The 21,071-nt window shown below is 31.8% G+C and overlaps 1 protein-coding gene across 1 annotated transcript in view; it reads right to left on the reverse strand.

Annotated features, from left to right (window-relative positions):
• Positions 1-1,412: 1,412 nt before the first annotated feature.
• LOC119644979 (collagen alpha-1(XV) chain) overlaps positions 1,413-21,071 on the reverse strand; it is a 448,380-nt gene continuing 428,721 nt past the window's right edge. Inside the window, exons 24-25 of the mRNA XM_038044722.1 lie at positions 12,729-12,956; positions 1,413-1,690 (exon numbers count right to left, since the gene is read on the reverse strand). Coding sequence (XP_037900650.1) covers positions 1,630-1,690; positions 12,729-12,956 — 289 coding nt within the window. The 3' untranslated portion in view covers positions 1,413-1,629. The remainder of the gene's footprint in view (positions 1,691-12,728; positions 12,957-21,071) is intronic.

Genomic DNA, 21,071 nt, shown 5'->3' on the forward strand with positions numbered 1-21,071 from the left:
ATTCACTTTTAATTTCAAGACAATTGCGGCAGAAATCACGTTACAACAAAATCGCGCAGTTAACGAACTCATTGTAAATTGAAAAATAAAAAAAGTAATTTTGCTTATTTGTAGATGTAGAGAGAAACCTATCATAATGTATAAGAGTAATAATTTCATAAAACTAGATGGAAATTTTAAAACTAATATGGCCTACTTTGTAAGTCTGAATATACTCTTCTCTATATCTCTTGATGGCTTACATATAGCAATAGGTTGTTATGGAATACGAGTTGAGAAAATTACGAATGAATAGCAATAAAGCGTGTACGCGGAATCTACGCGAATTCCGTTAGCCTTAATATATCGAGAGTAGGTGTCGACAGCTGGATTCATATAATTGTTTTTTTTTTTTTTTTTCTCTTTATTTAATCTTTTGATCTTACTCTTTTCGTTTAAGTGCAAGTTTCAGATAGTCTATGCTGCATTGTAATTGAACATCCATTTATTATCCCAGCCCCCATTATAGAAAATTAAAAGTTAGAGATGGTTTCATTCTTGACTTTCGTTCTGGACAATTCCAAATTTTTGATTATCTTACATAATGATAATGAATTTCAAGCTAATTTCCTTTCAGGGGGGAAAAAATTAAGTCTTTGTCTCTCGCAAATGTGTTTTTTGTAAAATCTGCGAAGAATACTTGCAAGTGACCAAAAATCATACATAAATGCAGGCGGGTGGATGCATGTAGAAGAGTGAAAACGCTATTATTGAGAAAAATTATTATGAAGATTTTATATTGAAAGAGTGTTTTGAAGATTGTTTTAATTTTAATGGACTGACTTACATCTCAGTTAGCGATTTAATTTTTTTGTTCTTTTCTTTTCTTTTTTTTTTTTTTTGTTATTTATATTCTGGTCTTAAAGGGATTTTCTCTTTTTCGTTCGCTCTTTTCTCCTTACAAATTAGTGACTATTACTTAGTGTGTTGATGAATCTCGAAAGTTACTCCTTTCAGTATTGTTGTTTATGTGTGGAGTTTTCTTCTTTTTTTTTTTTTTCTCTTAATTTTAAACACTACATATACATACATATATACAAAAACTTATCTTATAATTTTAGTATTAATTATTGTTTTATGACTTTTAAGTTTTAATTATTATTATTTTTATATTAGTTTTTTTATTTTTAGAAAAGAATAAAAAACAATAAATAAAATTTATTACTATTTCACATGCAAATCTATTCTATCTTTACATTTTATCGCTTAAAATGATATTTAAATTGTTTTTTTTTTTTTTTTTGCTTTTTGCTTAGTTTTTCTTTTATTGTTATTAGGAAAACACATTTTGTTTTTCTTGCAATCATTAGAAATGAGAAAAATATTTTTTTGAGTATTATTTTTCCTTGCATGAACTTCGGTATTTCATTTTCTTTTTTTTTTTTTTTTTTCCTTTTGGCAATGCCTGGCTTCCTTTGTCGATTGAATGTATTTTATGGCAAATTTTTGTTATATTCTTTTAGTGATTTCATAGCTATGATGTTATTCTTGTTCTTGATGAAGAGGATGTTCGGAATAATGTTTATGCTATGGTTGCTTCTATATAGTTTGGAAGCCCATTTCTAATTTATACACAGAACTGATTTAGTTTCAAGTTAACAACCACTTAAGATGTTCTTCATATTCAGCAGCTGTATGGAATTCAATATCACTGAAAGGAATTAATATATAGAAAAAAAAAAAAAATTATGAATAATTATTTAAAGTAAAAAAAAAATAGAAGGTTTAAATATATCCTAACTGTGTTAAACTGAATACGAACTCTAACGTGTGCCTTTTCAAATAATGAACGGAAAATTCTCAAACATTTTCAATTAATTATTAAACTTTCCTTTTTCGAAAATGCCTCAACATTCAGGCATGGAAGTATGTTCGGGCGGTCCTTCTCACAACGTCCTTATATTCACGATTAAGGAATGCGAACTGTTCAAGACGCTGCTTATCAAAATGCCAGTCAAACAAATCACCAAACTTTCCCGGCTGTCATTCTATACCGCATAGTAGGTTTACTACGCACACTTTTTTATAAATATTTTTAACTACATTTCTAAAAGTTACAAATTGAATTTTAAACTTGAACTTGAATATGTATGATTATAACCTTTGGTAGTGCCTATAAACGAAATTAAAACCTGTTATAATCCAGCTTGGTCGACCATTAAGCACACAATTCCTCTTGGCTTAATACGATTCTTCAATTATCTTTCCCATCAAATATGAAAGGTTATGCCTCTCTATCGGCGAAAAACTTATTCTTCAACGAGGCTGTTATATAGTGAGGGATGTACAAAATGCAACCTACCTAGTTCAGACTAGACTAGACTAGACCAGCAAATTTATATGTGAAATTGTTATTTTATATAAATGATTCCTTTTTGAAGAGAACTCTTATAAGAGAAAGTGTCTCATCCAAATTTTCTACATTCATTGGGTAAACCAAAATAATGCTCTTAAATCATTTGTTTAGAAAAAAATTTTTTTAAAATTTTTTTTTTACTACGTCTTTTTAAGGGAAGTGGAAATATTCGATTCGATGCAAACTGTGTGAGTGTAGGTGAGGCAATTTCTTCCAAATATTTTCTGATTTGCTTCTGGCGAGTTAAGTGGAATAATATATGAAGAGACCGACAGACCGACCGACAGACAGACGGACGGACAGACGTGTCGCAGAGTATAACAAAAAATTTGCTTGCCAAAGTGAGTTAGTGTATCATTAACATTTTGAATTGATCTTCAGAAATCATTTATTGCTTCAAAATACTTGATGTTCAAAAATTGTCACGCGATTACTTCTTTTAATTTTATACAAATTATACGCTTGTTTTTCTTATACTGAATACTGGGCTTACTGTTCTAAGTTAAGAGACGAGTCGCTTTAAGTCGATTATAATGATTTTGTGTATATCGTTTCTGTTTACGGTACTATTTGTAAACTATATTTCTTCACTAAACACTATTCAATATTGTTCTATTATTTCCTATCCTATTCATCGCTGCTTAAGGGTTCTCTGCAGATTTTTTCCCTAATTAATATTAATTAGTAAACATTTATTACTAACAAAGGATTTTTTTTTTTTTTTTCTTATTCTTTCATCGTTTTTCTTACGCAAAATCATAACAAAAGCCAATATTTTACACGGCTTGATTTCAATGAATGGTACGATGCATATTAACACCATAATTAGAAGAGTTTATTAAAAACCTGTTTAATTATACCGACCACTGAAGGAAGGGGGTATACTGATTTTGTTGTTTTTTACAATGTATGTCCCACCCAAAAGGAAGCTTTAGAGACCCGATAAAGCATATATATTCTTGATTAGCGTGAAATTCTGAATTGATAAAGCCCGTCTGTGTGTCTGTATGGTGTTTTTTGTTGGCACCGTCGTGGTTTTTTCCTAGATTTGAAACAAAATGCTTGTCAGGGAACGCAAAGGCCAGTATGCTTGCTAGATATAAGTGTGCTTCACATCTTTGAGAGCATTAAATAGTAAAACGGCGAATTTGACACTCCTTAGGAAGGGATACTCGTTAAGGCTTCGTAAATTAAAGGCTTATCTTATAGGATAGCTTTAATAGGTAGTAAAATTTGATAGGCGGAGGCAAGTCAACAAGCAAGTAAACAAAAAGAAGTTCCACTGAAGATTTCGCAATTTTCCCCCATTCAATTCACTCCTTCATCTTAATCGTATTATTGAGTCGTTCTCAGCAAACTTTTGTTTAGGCAAATATATCGATGCAGAGAAGTTATAAAATGAAGGGAGTAATGAGGCTCTAGGTGTGTCAGTGGCGCGATTATGCATCATCCTCGAGATTAATTTGCTAGCCATTCATTTTTTTGGAGCTATATCTGGTTATGAGGCAATTTGAGTGAATTAAGTGTTTCTTGCATACGGCTTCCTTGGAATGGCGCAATCCAGCTGATCGTAAATATCAAACATACCTTTGTTTTAACATATAAGTGAGAAAAGTCCTGTAAATAACAAATTGATTTAAAAACAGTCTTCTTCTTTCTTGCGATCCAAAAAGCAATTACCCTTAAAGCTTTTAATTTTGCACATTTTCATTCACAGCTAGGTAGTCTACGAAAAATTGTTAGATTATTCACAAAGTGTTTTCGTTCGACTTTTTCCCAACAGAGAATATCACTGTATTTTTTTACAGGCAGGTTCACATTTAAGCCGCATTCTCAGTAAATATCCTAAGAACTGACATAACGAAGCTTGTTTGAGAACAAGTTATTTTGATTTCGGGCTATATTTTTGGTGTTTACCGCCCTATCAAATACGGTCAAACTCAAAAGCAGCATTTACGGCAGGTCTTAAATTTTATACGATCGAAAATGTAAAAATGTTGTTTAAGCCAGAGAAAAATTATTAAATGTGAGTGGATTTATAGGAAGCCAGTAATCAAAATTGATCCGATTAATTTTGTTCTGGCAGGTTTTATATTGAAGATCCATCATCCATCACGTTCTAGAACACCACTTAAAGCATTAATTGATGCAAACTGCCGCATTACAATTCAAAATATCGCTGGGTGAATACATTTCTTGAATACGATCGTTCAAAATTACGCTAAAAGAAATTGTCATTCATTTCGGGAAAGAGAAAGAACGATATAACTTTTCGGATAATCTTATAAAAGTTCGCTGACTATCGTATAGTGGAAAATTTAGATTCCATTTTAAGTAAAAATTTATGTAATTTAAAGATTAAATCTATTCTGGGATTGTGCCAAACTATTAGCCTGAGAGTGACACAAAATAGGAAGCGAATAATTGCCCGAGTTTGTCCACGAAATGGACGGAGTCAAAAAAACGTTATTTTTTAACTCGTTTTGTATTGTGTATGAAAATTGCTGACTTTTAACGTAGCGGTCTCGCAACGTGCAAACACGACAATTGTCAGCTAAACTAAGACTAATTTAACTCTAATTTATACGTATTCCACAGAGTAGCGCGTTAATGGTATTTTGAAGCAAATTCGTGCTTAACTGAATTATTTTGTTGTATTTAATTACTTTAACAGTTACTGTGAAAGGCATTGATGACTTTACTGTTGGGAATTCGAATAATGAAGTTATGGCCCACGCTCATTATTGAAAATAAGCCGTTGAGTTCTGTTTGGTATCGCTTTCCCTAGGATCGGCCCATCATGTGCATTTTGATTGAAATATTCTTATTTGTATCTACTTTCAGGACTCTCGTTCGGTTGTGATGGTATTAATTTTCCTTATTTATGAACTAAATGATTTATGCGATGTTAAAGTTCGCTTGTATTCAGTTGCTTAAGTATGTACATGCGTACGTATGAATTATTATTATGGTTATCATATTTTCTTCCATTCTCTTTATGTTATTTTTTGCGCCGACGGAATAATGCATTAGCAGCAAAAACAAATAATAAAAAACGGAATAAATGTTCATAAAATCGATAAGTCGCGTTGTTTGATGAAACTCTTAAAATTAATAAGTTATGCGTATTGTGTTTGATTAAAACTTTAGAAATCCTACAGCGTTGAGCGTTGAGCGTTGAACGTTATGTGAAGCTTAAAAAAAAATGTGCCGGTCGATCTCTCCATCTATTAACATGTATATATATATATATATATATATATATGTATATATATATAAGCAAATTGAATATTTAATGCATTTGCCAGTGAAGAGGACGAAAGACAAGCGTGAGTACACAAGATGTGCATTTCAGCAGAAAATTTCTATTATTACCATCAAATCAATCATGTGTAATAAATTGGATGAAAAAAAGAAAAGAAACGAAAAGGAGAACGCACCAGCTGCAGTCTTGTAATTAGCTTCGGGGTGAAAATTGAGCATTTGTATACAAGTGTGTAGATCTATCCTTAAAAACGAATAATAAATATAATATGAATTAGCTTTTGCAGCAAAAAGAAAATTTAAAAAGAGAAGATAAACTTAAAGGAAAACAAGAATCGTCCCCTTACGAAATTTTTTACGTCTTATTGATTATTCGTTTCATAATGAAGCATAAAGAGAATGAGGCGTCAGCGGGGCAACTTGGATGGATGACCTATTAAAATACATGGCGTTTCATATCGACCCCTCTCGGAAATTTCTAAGATTTTTAGCGCATAAAAATACGCGTCAAAGTACCGTAAACTATATAAGCGCCAGGAGCAGAATACGAATGGTCTGACCAAGAGTACAGAGAAGTAACAAGGCGGCTTTATTATGTTCGTGGATTTCGTTAGCAACATAACATAACCTTGCCATTCTCTACACCACTTCTGTGCTATATGGTATATTAGGTATGTACGGACGTCTGTAACACTCAAAAGCATCTATAAAAATCTCATCTCTTATTTTACCGATCAGTTCAGAATCATTTTTTCAATTTTTTCCAACCTAAGTTTGTCTGTTTGTTCGTCTAATATTTTCCCATGTAATCCTATATTTAACGTACAGCTTCCAATTATTGTTGTATTTTAATAAAATTTAATACACTGATGTGTTTTGCCTCACGCATGAAACTTGACGAAAATCGATTGGATTGCATCACTTTATCGACCCCTTCCCCCTCATAAGACTTTGTTTTGAAAAGCTATTATCTGTTGGTAGCAGTGTTTCGAGGTTCTGAAGCGATGTAAAAAATTGATATCGAATCGCAATATTTTGAACCGCGTCACACATAGCCGCACCTACGAAAACTGAATCTTCATATGGTAAAATGGACTGACTACATTTTCAGAATTCAAAGGTGAAAATTGGATCATAATAGTAACTTTACCGAATGTGGATTAAGCAGGTGTAAGTAACACTACTCGTGACAAAAAACTCACAATGCTTCACGATGAGAATTGATTCATAAGAGTCGTTGGATAGAAAAGTTAACTGCAAAAAATTTGATTCGCATGGATCTACCGATTGGACACCATTTCCATCTCCATGAAAAGGCAATGAAAATTTAATTTTTAATATTTTATTATGAAAATTGGCATCAAAGTTAGCTGAAGGAAATTTGGATAACAGCGCTATAAACTTAGGGGCTCTCATAAAAGGTAAGCCTTTATATGGCGATATAATCTAATTTGTGAACTTTTTAAATTTGGATTACGTCAGGTGATGGTGTGGGCACCCATCAATATGGGGACTCTTATAGAAAGCACGCCTCTATATGACAATAATCGACAATTTTTGGTGTGTTATCACAAAGATAAATGAATAACGGCACGAGGCGTAGTAGTGATCGGTAATTGACCGATTAGAGTGCTTTTAACCATTTTATAATAAACTTGATATATCAGAATTTTATTCCGCCTATTGCTCGGAAATACCAAATTTGGTACAAGCTCATGACAATTGTGACAAACAAATTTCTTAGTTACGCGTACGATTTGCGACTAGTGACAATTGAAGTCAAAATAGAGTTTTTAATATTAATTTTAATCGTTAATAGGGCATAGATGGTGTAGATGGAAATACTATACGAAACATTGATTGCTTCGCAAAAGCTTTGTGCATTTAATACTGAAAACTTTTGAAGCATGTGCCTGAGGAGTAGTAGGAAAGTAATAGGAAGCTAAGTTTGCATTAACTTGTGTGAAGGACGTTTCCGTTAGATTAATCTTTGCCGACATAAATTGTTCGCTGCTTATAGGACTTAAAACGCACAACCTCACAGATAACACCCACGCTATGAAACTCTCGCAAGTCATAGATTTTACTTAGTCAGTAATTGGACAAATTGTGCATTTCTAGCCATGGTCTGGCAACGTTGTGCACGTTACCTGCGTTCTGATAAAATTTCGATTCACGACGAACTTTATTATGCGCACACATAATAATAAGCAATTGAGAAAATTAGGAATTTCTAAATCGGCATAGTACGCATGTTTAGCGATCATAGCCGCATATATCTGCGTTATTTGCTTTATTTCATTGTCCTCCGTAGATGATTTAAGGAGGAAAGAGAAAAAATGACTCACATCATATTGCAGCCACATATCATATTATATGTCAAGTGTACTCAAATACCATAACGAATTGTATGTATATACAAAGTCAAGTTTATATGTATATGTAAAAAAGTCACACATATAATCTCAGTGAAACTTCTATGTAATACAAAGGGTTTCAGAACATTTTGAAAAAAAGTTTTCTTTGACAATTGCCTTTCTCTTCTTTTTTATACATATATATATATATATATATATATTTATACATATATATATATATATATGTATATTTCCTTCGAAAAAGCGTTGTTCGCTTGTTTGCCAAACTGACCTTAGTCTGGTTTGCTGAGTGTGACTGAGCATATTGTTGTAGTGTTTGTTTTTCACACTCAACCAAGGTAATAAAGTAAAAATTGGTTTTTATATCAAGCACATGCTGAATGAGTGGAGAAATACAATATGCATTCATTTATTTATTGTTTTTCCATGTTATTGTTGTTTTCAACAATATTGGCATCTGTGCAAACACTAACATAGAGGCAGGCACTTATGCATTGGATGTAACAACAAAGTGCAGGATTACGAGTTACAAACTCGGGCGAATATGCTGCTCTTTCTCTGTTTGCACACATTCATATACCTTCTCTACACCTACTAGTATATCCCAATCTTTATAAACCAAAATAACAAAAACTAATCACACATCTATATGCGCTTTTATTTACAATTCGATGTTGAATTTCATTAATAGTAAAGGAGAGTCAGTGAAGCGCTTGTTATTCTATATTTAGACAATAGTTGGCGGCAAAGCTATATGTGAATCTGTGCCTGTTCATACGTCGTCATTGCGCTATTGATATGTAGAATTTTACGTTCCGTTTATAAATATCTACTCACACTAAGGCACACACAGAGAGAGAGAGAGAGTGAGGGATGTATACAATGGAAGAAAGGTTTCGGCCTATTATTGTTTTGTTATTTGACGTTCAATTAGTGTGTGTGTATTGGTTCTTCTTTTTCTTTCTATTGTTTGTAAACATTCCCAGTTTTCATTGTGGCTGCATGTATCGCATTATTTCGGTTCCCGCACCCATCCCGCTTTAGATCAATACATAACGCCATTAAACCATTTTTAGAAATTTTCAAACAAAACATTATCCTTCTAATGTTTTTGTCAGTTTGATTTCTTACGTAGTTATCGTTGCTACTGCTTTCAACTTTAAATCCAATTTAGAGATTTCAAACTGTTATCATATTGCCTTCTTTTCTTTTTTTTTAGTTTTTGTTACCGAATTCAGAGAACTTTCAATTAGAGAGAGAGAGAGAGATTTTGTTAATGACATCTCTTTTATTAGGAAAATTCATGAAAGTTTTAAATGAAGAATTGCCGAAATGGTCAAGACATGTGTTTCGTAATCCGATATTGTACATGAGCTTACATTTGGTGGCCTTAAGCCGATTATAATTTCTTGCTTATCTTTTAACTTCGACCACTTCAATACGAACAGTCGGTGCTCACGAATTTTTTGGTTAACATTGGTTCAACACGAAATCGATAGTTGATAAACGTATTGGTTTGCCTCATATAAGACTTTCGTATCATTTTTGTTTGCGAACAAACATTTTCTTCTTTTCTTTTCCGCAATTCAGCAAATCAAGAATCAAAGATTCGCCGTGTTATGTAAAACAAGTTTCAATCTGAACACTAAGCTCTTGCTTTGAGCCTTAATAAATTTCATAAATTACTTGAATATAGATGTATACAATATATATATATGTTATGCATGGTATGATATCCGCCACGTAATTAAGCAAATATTTTGTTTATGTCTATTTGTGGCGGTCAAACTGCAAACTGGATCCCGGACTCCGATGAAATAAGGAGGCAAAAAAAGACAAAGCAAAGTGCGTTACCGTTTTAAGCGTTTAGTGTGCCAAGCGATGATTTGTAAATTAAACAAATTAAATAAAGATTTGAATTAAAAAGTTAAAAATACATTTTGTGAAAAACCTGAGACCCACAAAAGGTCTCACAAAATAAACAAACCAAGCAAAGCAGCAGTAAGTACATATAATTCGTCAAATGGAAAAAATTATGTACTTAAAGTATGATTTGTTTTTTTTTTTTTTTTTTTTTTTTTGGAGTGATGTTGTGATGTGCTTCAAGGATTTGTGAAAAATTGTTGACAATGTTTTGTGCTGTCTTCGTTTTTAGAAACCGAACTGGAATTTGTGAAAACAACTCTTCAGTGAATCTGTGTTTTATTGTCCTAACATAAAGCGCATACTAGACTAGTAGTGCTAACAATTTTGCCTTTAAAGAAAACTTGAGCTTAAGCAGAACATAGCTTCTTTCCTCTTTCTACGTCAATGAGAATAATTTTAAATTTCTTCTCTAGTTTAGCTAAGTATGGGAGAAAAATATATAAACATTAGGCAAAATATGATAGGTACGGAAAGCATTATGAAGAAAAAGAACTGCATTGCTTAAAGCAATGCTCAGTCCTTGCTTTTGAAACTCGAAAATTTTGGCAGAAATGTATCACAAAATATCGGAGGTCTCCTCTGCGCCATGTCGTAACGATTCTCTGTCTTTGAAGTTCGATCGTCTTTCATCAAATGGTATAAAGTGATATCTCGAACCATTCTGCCCAATAATTTTATGTTGACTAACATTAAACGATTATTTATTAACAATTAATGATATATTACTTGCCTATCATAAATTCAGAATTTTTACCTTAACAGTTTTCCTTTTCGCTTGAATTTTGTTGATTAATTGAAGTTTTTTTTTGTTTTTGACTGTAGTGTAAGTACGGGCAATAAGATATAGCTTAAGGCTCAGGTTAAAACATGGCTTATTCGTGCGATATTCATCAAGTGGCGAGTATTTATCAAACTATGAAGTATGTCCTAAGATATGCATTTTCTTTCTGTATTTTTTCAAGGTTGGCGTTAAGAAGTTAACTGAACACCAAGGCCAGGTTGAATGTATTGAGAGACTTTCCTATCACCATAGTTTCAAGTCATCAGTGTACATCAAGACTTTTGATGACTGCATCCGACATGAAAGATCATGAATATATAATACGAAAATAATATGTCCAAAGAGAAGTCCTTGAGAGCTATCCCTGAAGAGTTATCTACAGAATCTTTTAAGACGATGTGAAAAATTCATTTCACTAGGAATAGTGGTAAGTCTGATGATAAATAAAAGTCGTTACTAGTCCCTCCATACATCCATCTGGTAGCCACTAGCAAAATTCAGAATTTTATTTGTAAAATTCCATGAGATTAGTGACATTTGATCAACTATGCCGAAGCGCGTATTGATACGGGGAAATGAACGTTTTATTGTCGTAAGTAAATCGCGAGGCAACAATTTATTTGAACACTCAATTTTTTTACACTCAAATACTCCAATTTTTTAATTCGTATCATTTAATGAATTCAATTACTTTGTCTTATGGTTTTACTCTTCCTTAATAATGTTATTATTAGATTCTTTCTGCTGACCATTTCCATTCCAAATCTCCCGCACAATACCTTAATCTGTAGTTTTCATTTACTTGATCGTAGTATATTTTTCGGGATTCTATTTTCGATATCTATTTTCTTACTCTCCTTATCGTCTTCTTACTTACAGTTTAATTCTAGTATATGGTGTAAAAGTTGAAAATTTTTATTTGCAGCTGAGTAAATAAATAAATATATAAATATTTTGATGGCTCTGGCACCCTATATTAAGATCTTCTATTCTGTTCATTGTTTTCAATTAGTAGAACTGTTTGCCTACACGTCTTTGCCGTTTTTTTTTTTTTTTCCACGACACGAAATACTTGTATGATAATGAAATTCCAAAATACAAGAAAAGTTAATAATTTGCAACGTTGCCGATTATTGTCTATCTCTATAATTTTAATTGAAACGCCTACAAGATGAAGAAAAGGAATTTCTATACGCACAAGTTATATATATATATACATATATATTATATAATGTGTAATGTTAATAAAATGACAAGAAACGTTTGTAAAATCTTCTTTGAATTTTATGTTATAAAGCAAATTTGATGTAATGGCATTATGAGAGCGTATATGTAGTGCGCCTATGTATATGATAATTTCAACTTTCAGCTTTATATGCGATAATGGAATAGATTTTCTTTTTTATTTTCGTACTTTTGTTAAACATCAAACGAAAGGAAAGGGACCCAAAGCCATTGTTTTATTGAAGTTACCTGATAGCGGGCATTGATTGTAATTACAGTTGTGGAGGGGACGAGAATGTGGTACAGTAATGATTGCATATTACATTGTATGCATGCCTTTACCGAAATATTTACTAATTTTTGTTCTAATACGAGAAATGCTGAGTGGGTGAGAGCGCGGGCGAGGGGGAATGAAGGGAAAAGTAGGTGATGTGTTGTAGTAACATTGATGACCTATAAATTTAATATCCCCGTAGTGTTTCGGCTATGTGCTGTAAGTGACTTGTATTTGACAATAGAATGTTGTTATGTTGTTGTTGTTGTTGTTTGTGTTAAATGTTCGCCTGTTTGAAAATACCAGAATGTATTTATGTGTACAATTCAAAATTGTATATAGGAATTTGTAAAATGGGAAGAGTGTTTGGATGCTTGTTGGCAAAAAGATTACATAAAATATTTACTGAGTCCTTGTCATTTCACACATTCACGTAGAAAAAAAAAAAAAAACAATTTTTTTTCCATTTGATTTTCATTAACTTACCTGTCACTCAAATCACGTTTTTTTCTTCGATCCTGCGACAGCGCCTCAACGCACAACACTATCAATTTGCTGTCGCATGTTTGACGGTCCTGATCAAGCAGTTTGTTCCCCAGTAAATTGCTGGCATAACCAAATTTATCTCTCGCCCCCGAATGCCACGCATCGCAATATGTGTCAATCGAACGTTCACCGTTGGGTAAAGCACCGTGCCAGACATGCTTTTGAGGCCTATACAAATTTTGAATTAAAAACAAAAATGAGTAGAAAAAAAATACAAAGAATGTCTCATTAAAATTGACAAAAACATTTGTAAAAACGTAGACTTTGCTTGATTTTTTTTCAAGATTAAAAATATATTTCTAAAAATAAATATCCAGTAGCTAAGTATTTAAAGTTTATTATGTTAGGTCAACAAATGGAGTAAATAAATTTTTGTTCGTAAGACTTGCGAGAACAGAATGTGTCTCTCTCCGTTTTTTCTACGTAGTTTATAGAAGTACGATAGCATTTCTAATGTGTTTTCAAGCGCGTGGAGCAAAACATAGGGTATCCTATAGTCTCTACATAAAAATGTCCAACCAAGATGCAGAGACAATCGTGCCCCCGGCCAATTATTTATGACATTTTCCGTCCCCTTTAACTGTACAGTTTTTTTATTCTTGAGTTAATGACTATTGCGTTCGCTGTTGCTATAGACTCGTCTGACGGCCGATTTGACTCTGGAGTGTTGCGATGAATTCATGTTTCATTCATCGGAAATTATCAACACGCAGTACTCACTTCGTGCAGACCTTCCCAATGCTCATGCAAAATAGTCTTATGCTTTACAATTTCACACCTATAACTATGCATTTTGTGCAGAAAGGACCCAATGAAGGAGCTAGATATAGAGAGAGTCGAGAACATTAAATGCAATAGCACACTTGATAATTTCTTTATGCGGAATATTTTTTCTTCTTAAGTTGTGAAATTGAAAAAAAAAAAAAAATCTTCCCTGTAAGTGACTGATAGTCACATCTTGGTATGATTCGTTATAAAAACACATAATAGCATTGAGATTAAATATGTTTTTTTTTTTGTAAATCAATTAAGCGAAAGCCTTACGTGAGCTACCCCGTCCACACGTTTACATACATATTTATTTCCTTATAATTACTAATGAAGCTTTTTTTTGTTCGTTCCATATAAAAAAGGATTGAAAATATATTTCGTATATATTAAATATTTCATTAGCTTTTCAAAATTAAAGAAAAAAAAAAAAACAAAAAAAAAATTATTAATCGTTTAAGAGGAATAAGCAGCCTATGCTTCTGCCTGCCCATAATTCGGTTACGAGTCCACCGAAATTATATACTATTACGTTCCGGTTGCAGTGTTTTTATACAATTACTAGCGTTTTGTTTTCTTTTCCATTTTTTTTTTTTTTTTTTTTTTTGTAGTTAGCAATTTCGTTTATTTATTATTATTCTTACATTTATTTATTTATTTTCTTTTTCGTTCTTTTTTTTTTTTTACATATATGGAACAATGCTGCATTAACGAACATTACCATATCATAAAAGCAAGTCGATTTTTTGTTTTGCTTTGTTTTGTTTTTTTCTTTTACTCTGATAAATTGGATTTCAATAAAATTTCACCGAAATTTCTATTTTGTTTTTTTTTTTTTTTATATTTTTTTTGCTATATCCCATTAAAATCACTCTCAATGCAAACGCATTGTTATTAAATATATATATATATATATATTTTTTTTTTTTTTTTTAAAGTTATTTTTAATAATTTGTTTCACTTTGCTTTGGCTTTTGCTCGACAAAAGATAATATTAGTTTAGCTATAGAGCATAATAAGTTTTCTTCTTTAGAAATTTAAATAAATTTAATAATTTTATGATCGGTTTTTTTGTTCACACGTTCCTAACATGTCAAATGATATATGTCGTTATAGTTATACTTAATGTGAAGTATTTGTCTACGTGTGAATAGGTAAATATTTGCATTATATAAAAAGGATCACTTTTAGTGTATCCAAGGCATACATCTGTTTTGAGTTCATATATTAATTGTATTGTAAATTTAATAATATTTATGTGCGTGTGTTTATGCGGATTTATTAATAGACATGAACATTTATTTCTACAGATTGTTTATTTCTTTGTCAATGAAATTAGTATCGTAGTTTATTCTTTCCTTGAGGGAATCGTCCAAATTCTTTTAAATTTTTCATTATTTATTTAAATAAGAAAGAAGGAAGAAAATCATGTTCGGTTGCAGTCGAATCGTTTATGCCTACTATTTCTACTCGAACAAAGTAGAAGAAGAAGAAAAAAAAGAAGAAATTTAAAATTTAACTAAAATATTTCGATACTCCATACACAATATTGGATAGGAAGATCCGATTTTAGATTCAGCCATAATTTCCATGTAATGGGTAATCAAATTTATATCGGACCGACTGATACTAATGCTATTTACCATGTACTTAGGAAGATATCTGAAGGTTTACTCTGCGTGTTGCAGAGGGTTTGAGTCTTTTAACCTTTCGTTATTGTTTCTTTTGCTTAATTAAGTCAAGATACAGTTGAATGCTTTTCTCAAAGGTATCTAATGCCATGTGCGTATTGGTAATATCTTAGAGGAAAAATTGTAAAATAAAATTTTTTATTGGAGTCGAAGAAACTCGGAACTGTTTGCCTATGCTTGTTGCTTGAATTGAATATAAAAAAAAAAGGCTCAGATTAGCTGAATGTGTATGCGTGTATGCGTGTGTGTGTGTGTGTGTGAAAATTTATTTCTTATTTTTGATCTTGAAACTGCAATAAAGAGTATGTGAAATTCGTTTTATATTTGATGTAAGCCCTTATCATTTATCTAAATTGATTATAATTGCAATATAAATAATTGCTATATGTACATAACTCGGAAAATGTGCACTCACATATTCATAAGCATAGACGTTCATGGAATTCTCTATGCTGCTTACTTATTTGCTTATATATATTTAAATAAATAGCAGTTGTATTAACGCAAGGTATACATATAATTACTAATGGACAAGGTTCCTGACCTATGCTTGAGTGGAAACGCACATAAATTTCATTCAAAGGTATAGAACAGTTGCAAACCAAAGCATATAGTATAGACAGCAAGACTATAACTATATATATATATATATATATATATAATAGCATAGTAGAGATGCATGAAAACATTATTATTACATATAAATATTTGCCATAATACGGTCCAATGGTTATGAGAAAGAAGCAATTGGTTAAAATGGGAAGAGAAATTTAACTCTAAAGCAAATTTTTGATAGAAATGCGCCAATATTTTAATAAGAAATAGAACGAAGTTTTAGTATTTATTCATCATCTCAGGTCAATATATAAAAGTTATATATAAACTTGAGCAACTTGAGCGACATAAAGTTCATATATCTAATATGAAGTTTTTCAAACTCTTGATAAACTTGAATTACATACACATTCCGCAAATATTATTTTTACAAATTTTATACATTGCACGCGTCCTTTAACAATTTGATAGCTCATCGAATGTTTATACATTGCAAGCTTTATGTCGAATCTTTTAATATCGATCTCTTGTTTATGTACATTGCACTCGATATACAACTTGTTGTTTATATCGCTTCGCATATACATAGTTGTAATGAACTTTTATATAATAGCTTAAAGGTAGTTACATGAACATACTGCGTCTTAATTACTTAGAATTTTTAAATAATTGTAAGCAAGCGGTTGGTTTGTTATTTGTGCACTTTGTGCTATTAACGATATGACTTGTTATTCACTGTTACTCGTAGTTGTAAAATAGAATAATAAATAAATTTATTAATTACTTACTCATATTACTCTCATTAACTCACCTAACGATGAAGAGAAAGTAAATTAATTACAATAACAATGATATGAAAATGCATTTAATTTTTAAAAGGATTCATTATTTCATATATATATATATGCAATCTGATATTGTTCATTCAAAGTTATCTTAAGAGAAAGTTAATGCGATATGCACATATGTGCTTGGCTTTCCATATGTGTACAATCATTTATATATATATATATATACGTATATTTAAATGTAGGCAAAAGCTTTCGACCTGTGAGGTAATTTGTGTTTTGACTTAAATCTTAGTCAAATGTCTTAACAAAAGTCAATGAATTATTTACTTGTCTAAACAATTTGAATTCTAGTGAGTAGTTGAGGTCTTCTACGCCCAATAGATGAAAATTCCAGAAATAATTTAAACCATGCGAATACATATGCTTGTGCTTTCCTGTTGTTAAACATAGATGTGCATATGAACAAACGCACATATATGACGACATAAATAAATAATTTTCTCTTGCATTATCTGGAGAGTTCTTTGCATATTCTATAGGAGGCGACTACTTTTACATATTTCGGAGCAATAACGATAATAGCTAAGCATATTATTAGTCAGGCAGGACTAAAGTTTAAAATATTTGATCATTGAAATGAATTTCTGTTAATTTGGTTAAATGAGTTTTCACTAGACGTCTTAAGAAATCTTCTTTCTTATCGAGAATAATTTCTTATTAATCTTCTTGAAGTAATGCGAACATGAAAAGTAAATATAATCTATTTAAATCTGATTATATAATACTCAAACTACTTTATCTTCGAATATGCAATATATCGTGTATTCAGTGGTTAAGCAATTGTAAATTTTTCAATAAATCAATATATATATTATTTTTTTTGCCTAAAAGACGCTTTGCATCTTGGAAATATTACGAATAGATATCATACAGGCATCGTCATCGTAGAGTGTTTGCTTTGAAACCGATGCCAAGTGGATTAAGACAACTAACTGGTGTTTGGCAGACGTAGCAACAGAAGCATGAGAATGAGGAACCTGGAAGGGCACTTTTATAGTTCTACAATGGCCGGCTAATGGAAAAATAAAACAGAAAAATTTTGTTATAATCAGAAAACATGTCTATAATATATTTTATAAATGTTCAACACGCATTTATCTCAAAGGACGATTTTTTAAAAATAATTTTCATTTTTTCATACGAATTTTTTACGGTATCTTCATTATTACCATTAAGATTGATTTAATCAGATAAATAAATTCAAAGACTAAAGTCTTAAAACACTAGCATAAAAAAGCTATCGACTTTAATGAAACTCTAACGCACTTGGGATTTGAAACCTGCGACCATTGAGATGGCATCTGTAAAACTACTCTTCTTTAGAGAAATATGTCGGATTTTTTTTTTTGAATAGTTAATTAAAATATTTTTTATTAACAAAAGAGTGCCGTTGTTTCGGTCAAACATTGAACTTTTTCACACAAACACCCGCCATTTACACAAGAATTAATAGATTAAATGATAATTATTTTTTTTGATTTAAATTTCGACCAGTTTATCCTGTGCGTAAAGAATGGCTGCGAGGTTGTCAGTTTTCATTATTTTTCCAAGACAATTTATTTTGCTAGTACTTGAGAGTATGCTTAATAAGCTTAATAAGCTTCTCAAATATTATGATTCTACTACGACTTCTTGAAAAAATTGCGAAAACAACTCTTCGGTTTGGCTACAGTTACAGTGGTTTACTCTCTAAAAGAAGATTTCACTATTTTTCATCATAAAGATGTGGTAAGACCGTAGGACAAGCTAATATACTTGGGAAGGCAATTTATTGCTTTAGTATAAAACAATTTGTATCATGGCATTTCTCAAATACGCACTTTCCTGCGCGAACACACGCTTAACATAATCTATGCACCGATTAATTAATTGCGCGAAGCCAAGTGCAATTATGCGAATGTAGAAGACGGCAACATTCCTAGATGCACAATGAGGTAGCTAGCTATTAAGTTACACTCTTTAAAATTAATTGTAAGTAATAAGTAATTTTGCTTGTTTGGCTGCCTTATTGCGAATAATTAGACGACAGCTTAGACTTAATTAACGCACTAAACATGCATCCTCCGTAGAGAATATCATATTAATTTCTACTGAATAGAGTAATGCGTTGAGCTGTTCCCATGGCTTTACGGACACTTAATACCGGAGAAACATTCTCGTTGAATGAAAAAACTCTAAATGAGGGGCAAGCCTTGCCATGACCTCGTATATGGAAAGATAATCAGGTTTTTTGCTAATCCGATTGCGATTGTAATCGCAAATGATAGGCATGACTACGATAAGTATGGAAAAAAGTGACAACGGATTGTCCTCGATAAGGCTACGATGGGTCTTTATTTTATCTAATGTGTGAATCGAAGGGAAATCTATCTTCCTGGATACATGGGAATGTCATGCGTCACTAAATTTCTGATGTGTTTGCTATCTTTTCAGAAACATTGCAAGGAAATCGTGTATTTATTTGCCCGCACCGAGCTATGCGAAATAGATAAACGTGATTGGGACATGTTGTTAGCCCAAGCAAAGATTCAAGGAATTGGACGAGTACCTGAGTACAGTGAAAACGTCCTTTCAACTAAAACAATTGAAATAAGAAAGGGCTATAAGAAATTGAAGAAACATAGAGATTGCTGGCAGCATTGGTGAAGTAATGTTTAACGATCGTCTTCAGGCCCGTATTGCTTTAAATCCATGTAGAAATTGTGCGCAAGCTGTCGCACATAAAGAAGCTCCACCATCAAAGGAAAAAAGAGGAAAGAAAGAGATAGATATATTGGAAATTTAATACGCGCACGGAGTCCCAATAACGACGTAACGGTGCTGCACAAGTTAGTTTTCAGATGATAAATTTCATATATTTGATGCCTCTGGGTGAAAGAAGCGTAAGACCGGTAACACTTTTAACTATTGCCGTAGTAGAAAAGTGGAATTGGAATTCTTGGACCGAAAGTATCTCATTCAAAATCCAATGCAATGTATATCTCGTGATAATTGTGATGTTTGGAGTAATGGAGTAACGAGTTGATCCATTTTTTTGGAGCGAGTAGGGCTGCTTTAAGGCAAATATGTGAAACTCGAATTCTTCCTCTTATGTGCAGATAAAGCGAGAGATAAAAGATAAGGTGTAACATTTTATGATTCAGTTAATTATTAATACCGATATAGGATGCTCTGCCAGTAGTTGATTGAAATTGAAATTGAAATTTTTCTTGATGGATTTTTTCGACTTGGAGGAAGGGCATACGGACGATAGAGATTGCGATAGCGATAGTCAATGAACATCACATGACTTGTATTTTTTTCAAGTGCTACAAAATGAATAAAACAAAGCTTTAATACTTTGCTAATAGCTGTGCATATATTTGCAAATCATTTGCAGCAATTTGCTGAAGAACTTTTTAAATGCTGTTATGCGAAATAGTTATAAAATTCGTTTCCAAAATTATTTTTACGTAGAAAACTTTCGCTTTAATAATTCAAAAATTATTTCTCGTAAAAATTCATAATATTTTTGTACAAAATGTTTTAGTTTTATTGAAAGATTTCTAAAATTTTGTTTACCTAAATATTTTCAAAGTTATGCGAGAATTCTCTACGAAACATAACCTAGCAGCTATATTGTGTTCAACTACATCTGTAATTTTTAATATAAAACATACTTGATTTTGTTGCATATACAAGTGTGAATACATGTACACATAAGCATACATATAAGCGATAAATAGTAAATTTTATTAAAATGAAATGAAATGAAACATCAGACCGCAACACAACACACACATATATATATATATATATATAGATATATTATACAAGAGCGATGATGATCAAAGATCAAAGGTCGTCTCCTTGTTGTTTGCTTATATAAACATAAATATTTCAATTAAATACGACACAAGGCAATCACTGGCTGCATTTAGTGTTGTCAGAGAGAGAGAGAGAGAGAGAGAGACAGATGTAAATAACAAGAGAGCTCAACAATATATGTAAAATAATAGGCAAGAACGCATCTTAGGGATTTGTCATTGCTGTGTTAATGCAACATAAGCGATAAGGTTGCGCTCATTTGGCCACTTTTTCTTTAATTGTCATTATTGGACGGAGGAAAACCTCTTCTAAAAGTTTCTTGATTTCACGTTAAATCAAGAGCGTATAGACTTTTGTGTTTTGCACATGCATCTAATCTCTGGTATACCTATATGTGCGTGCACAAGTACGGTGGAGAGAATCCAACGACCAACTAGCATATGTAATTTATTTTCGTTTTATCGCTCATATCAGCTCGCACTGAAGAACTCTAAATATTATATTTCTCAATTGCTTTAACAAAATTCAATGAAAATTTTCTATTGGCCTTGAGAGAGATGTTTTTTAATTACAATAAATAGAGTGTACATTTGTGAGCGGGAGAGGGAGGG

The sequence above is a fragment of the Glossina fuscipes genome, unplaced genomic scaffold (genome assembly GCF_014805625.2).
Source record: "Glossina fuscipes isolate IAEA_lab_2018 unplaced genomic scaffold, Yale_Gfus_2 1, whole genome shotgun sequence".
NCBI lineage: Eukaryota > Metazoa > Arthropoda > Insecta > Diptera > Glossinidae > Glossina > Glossina fuscipes.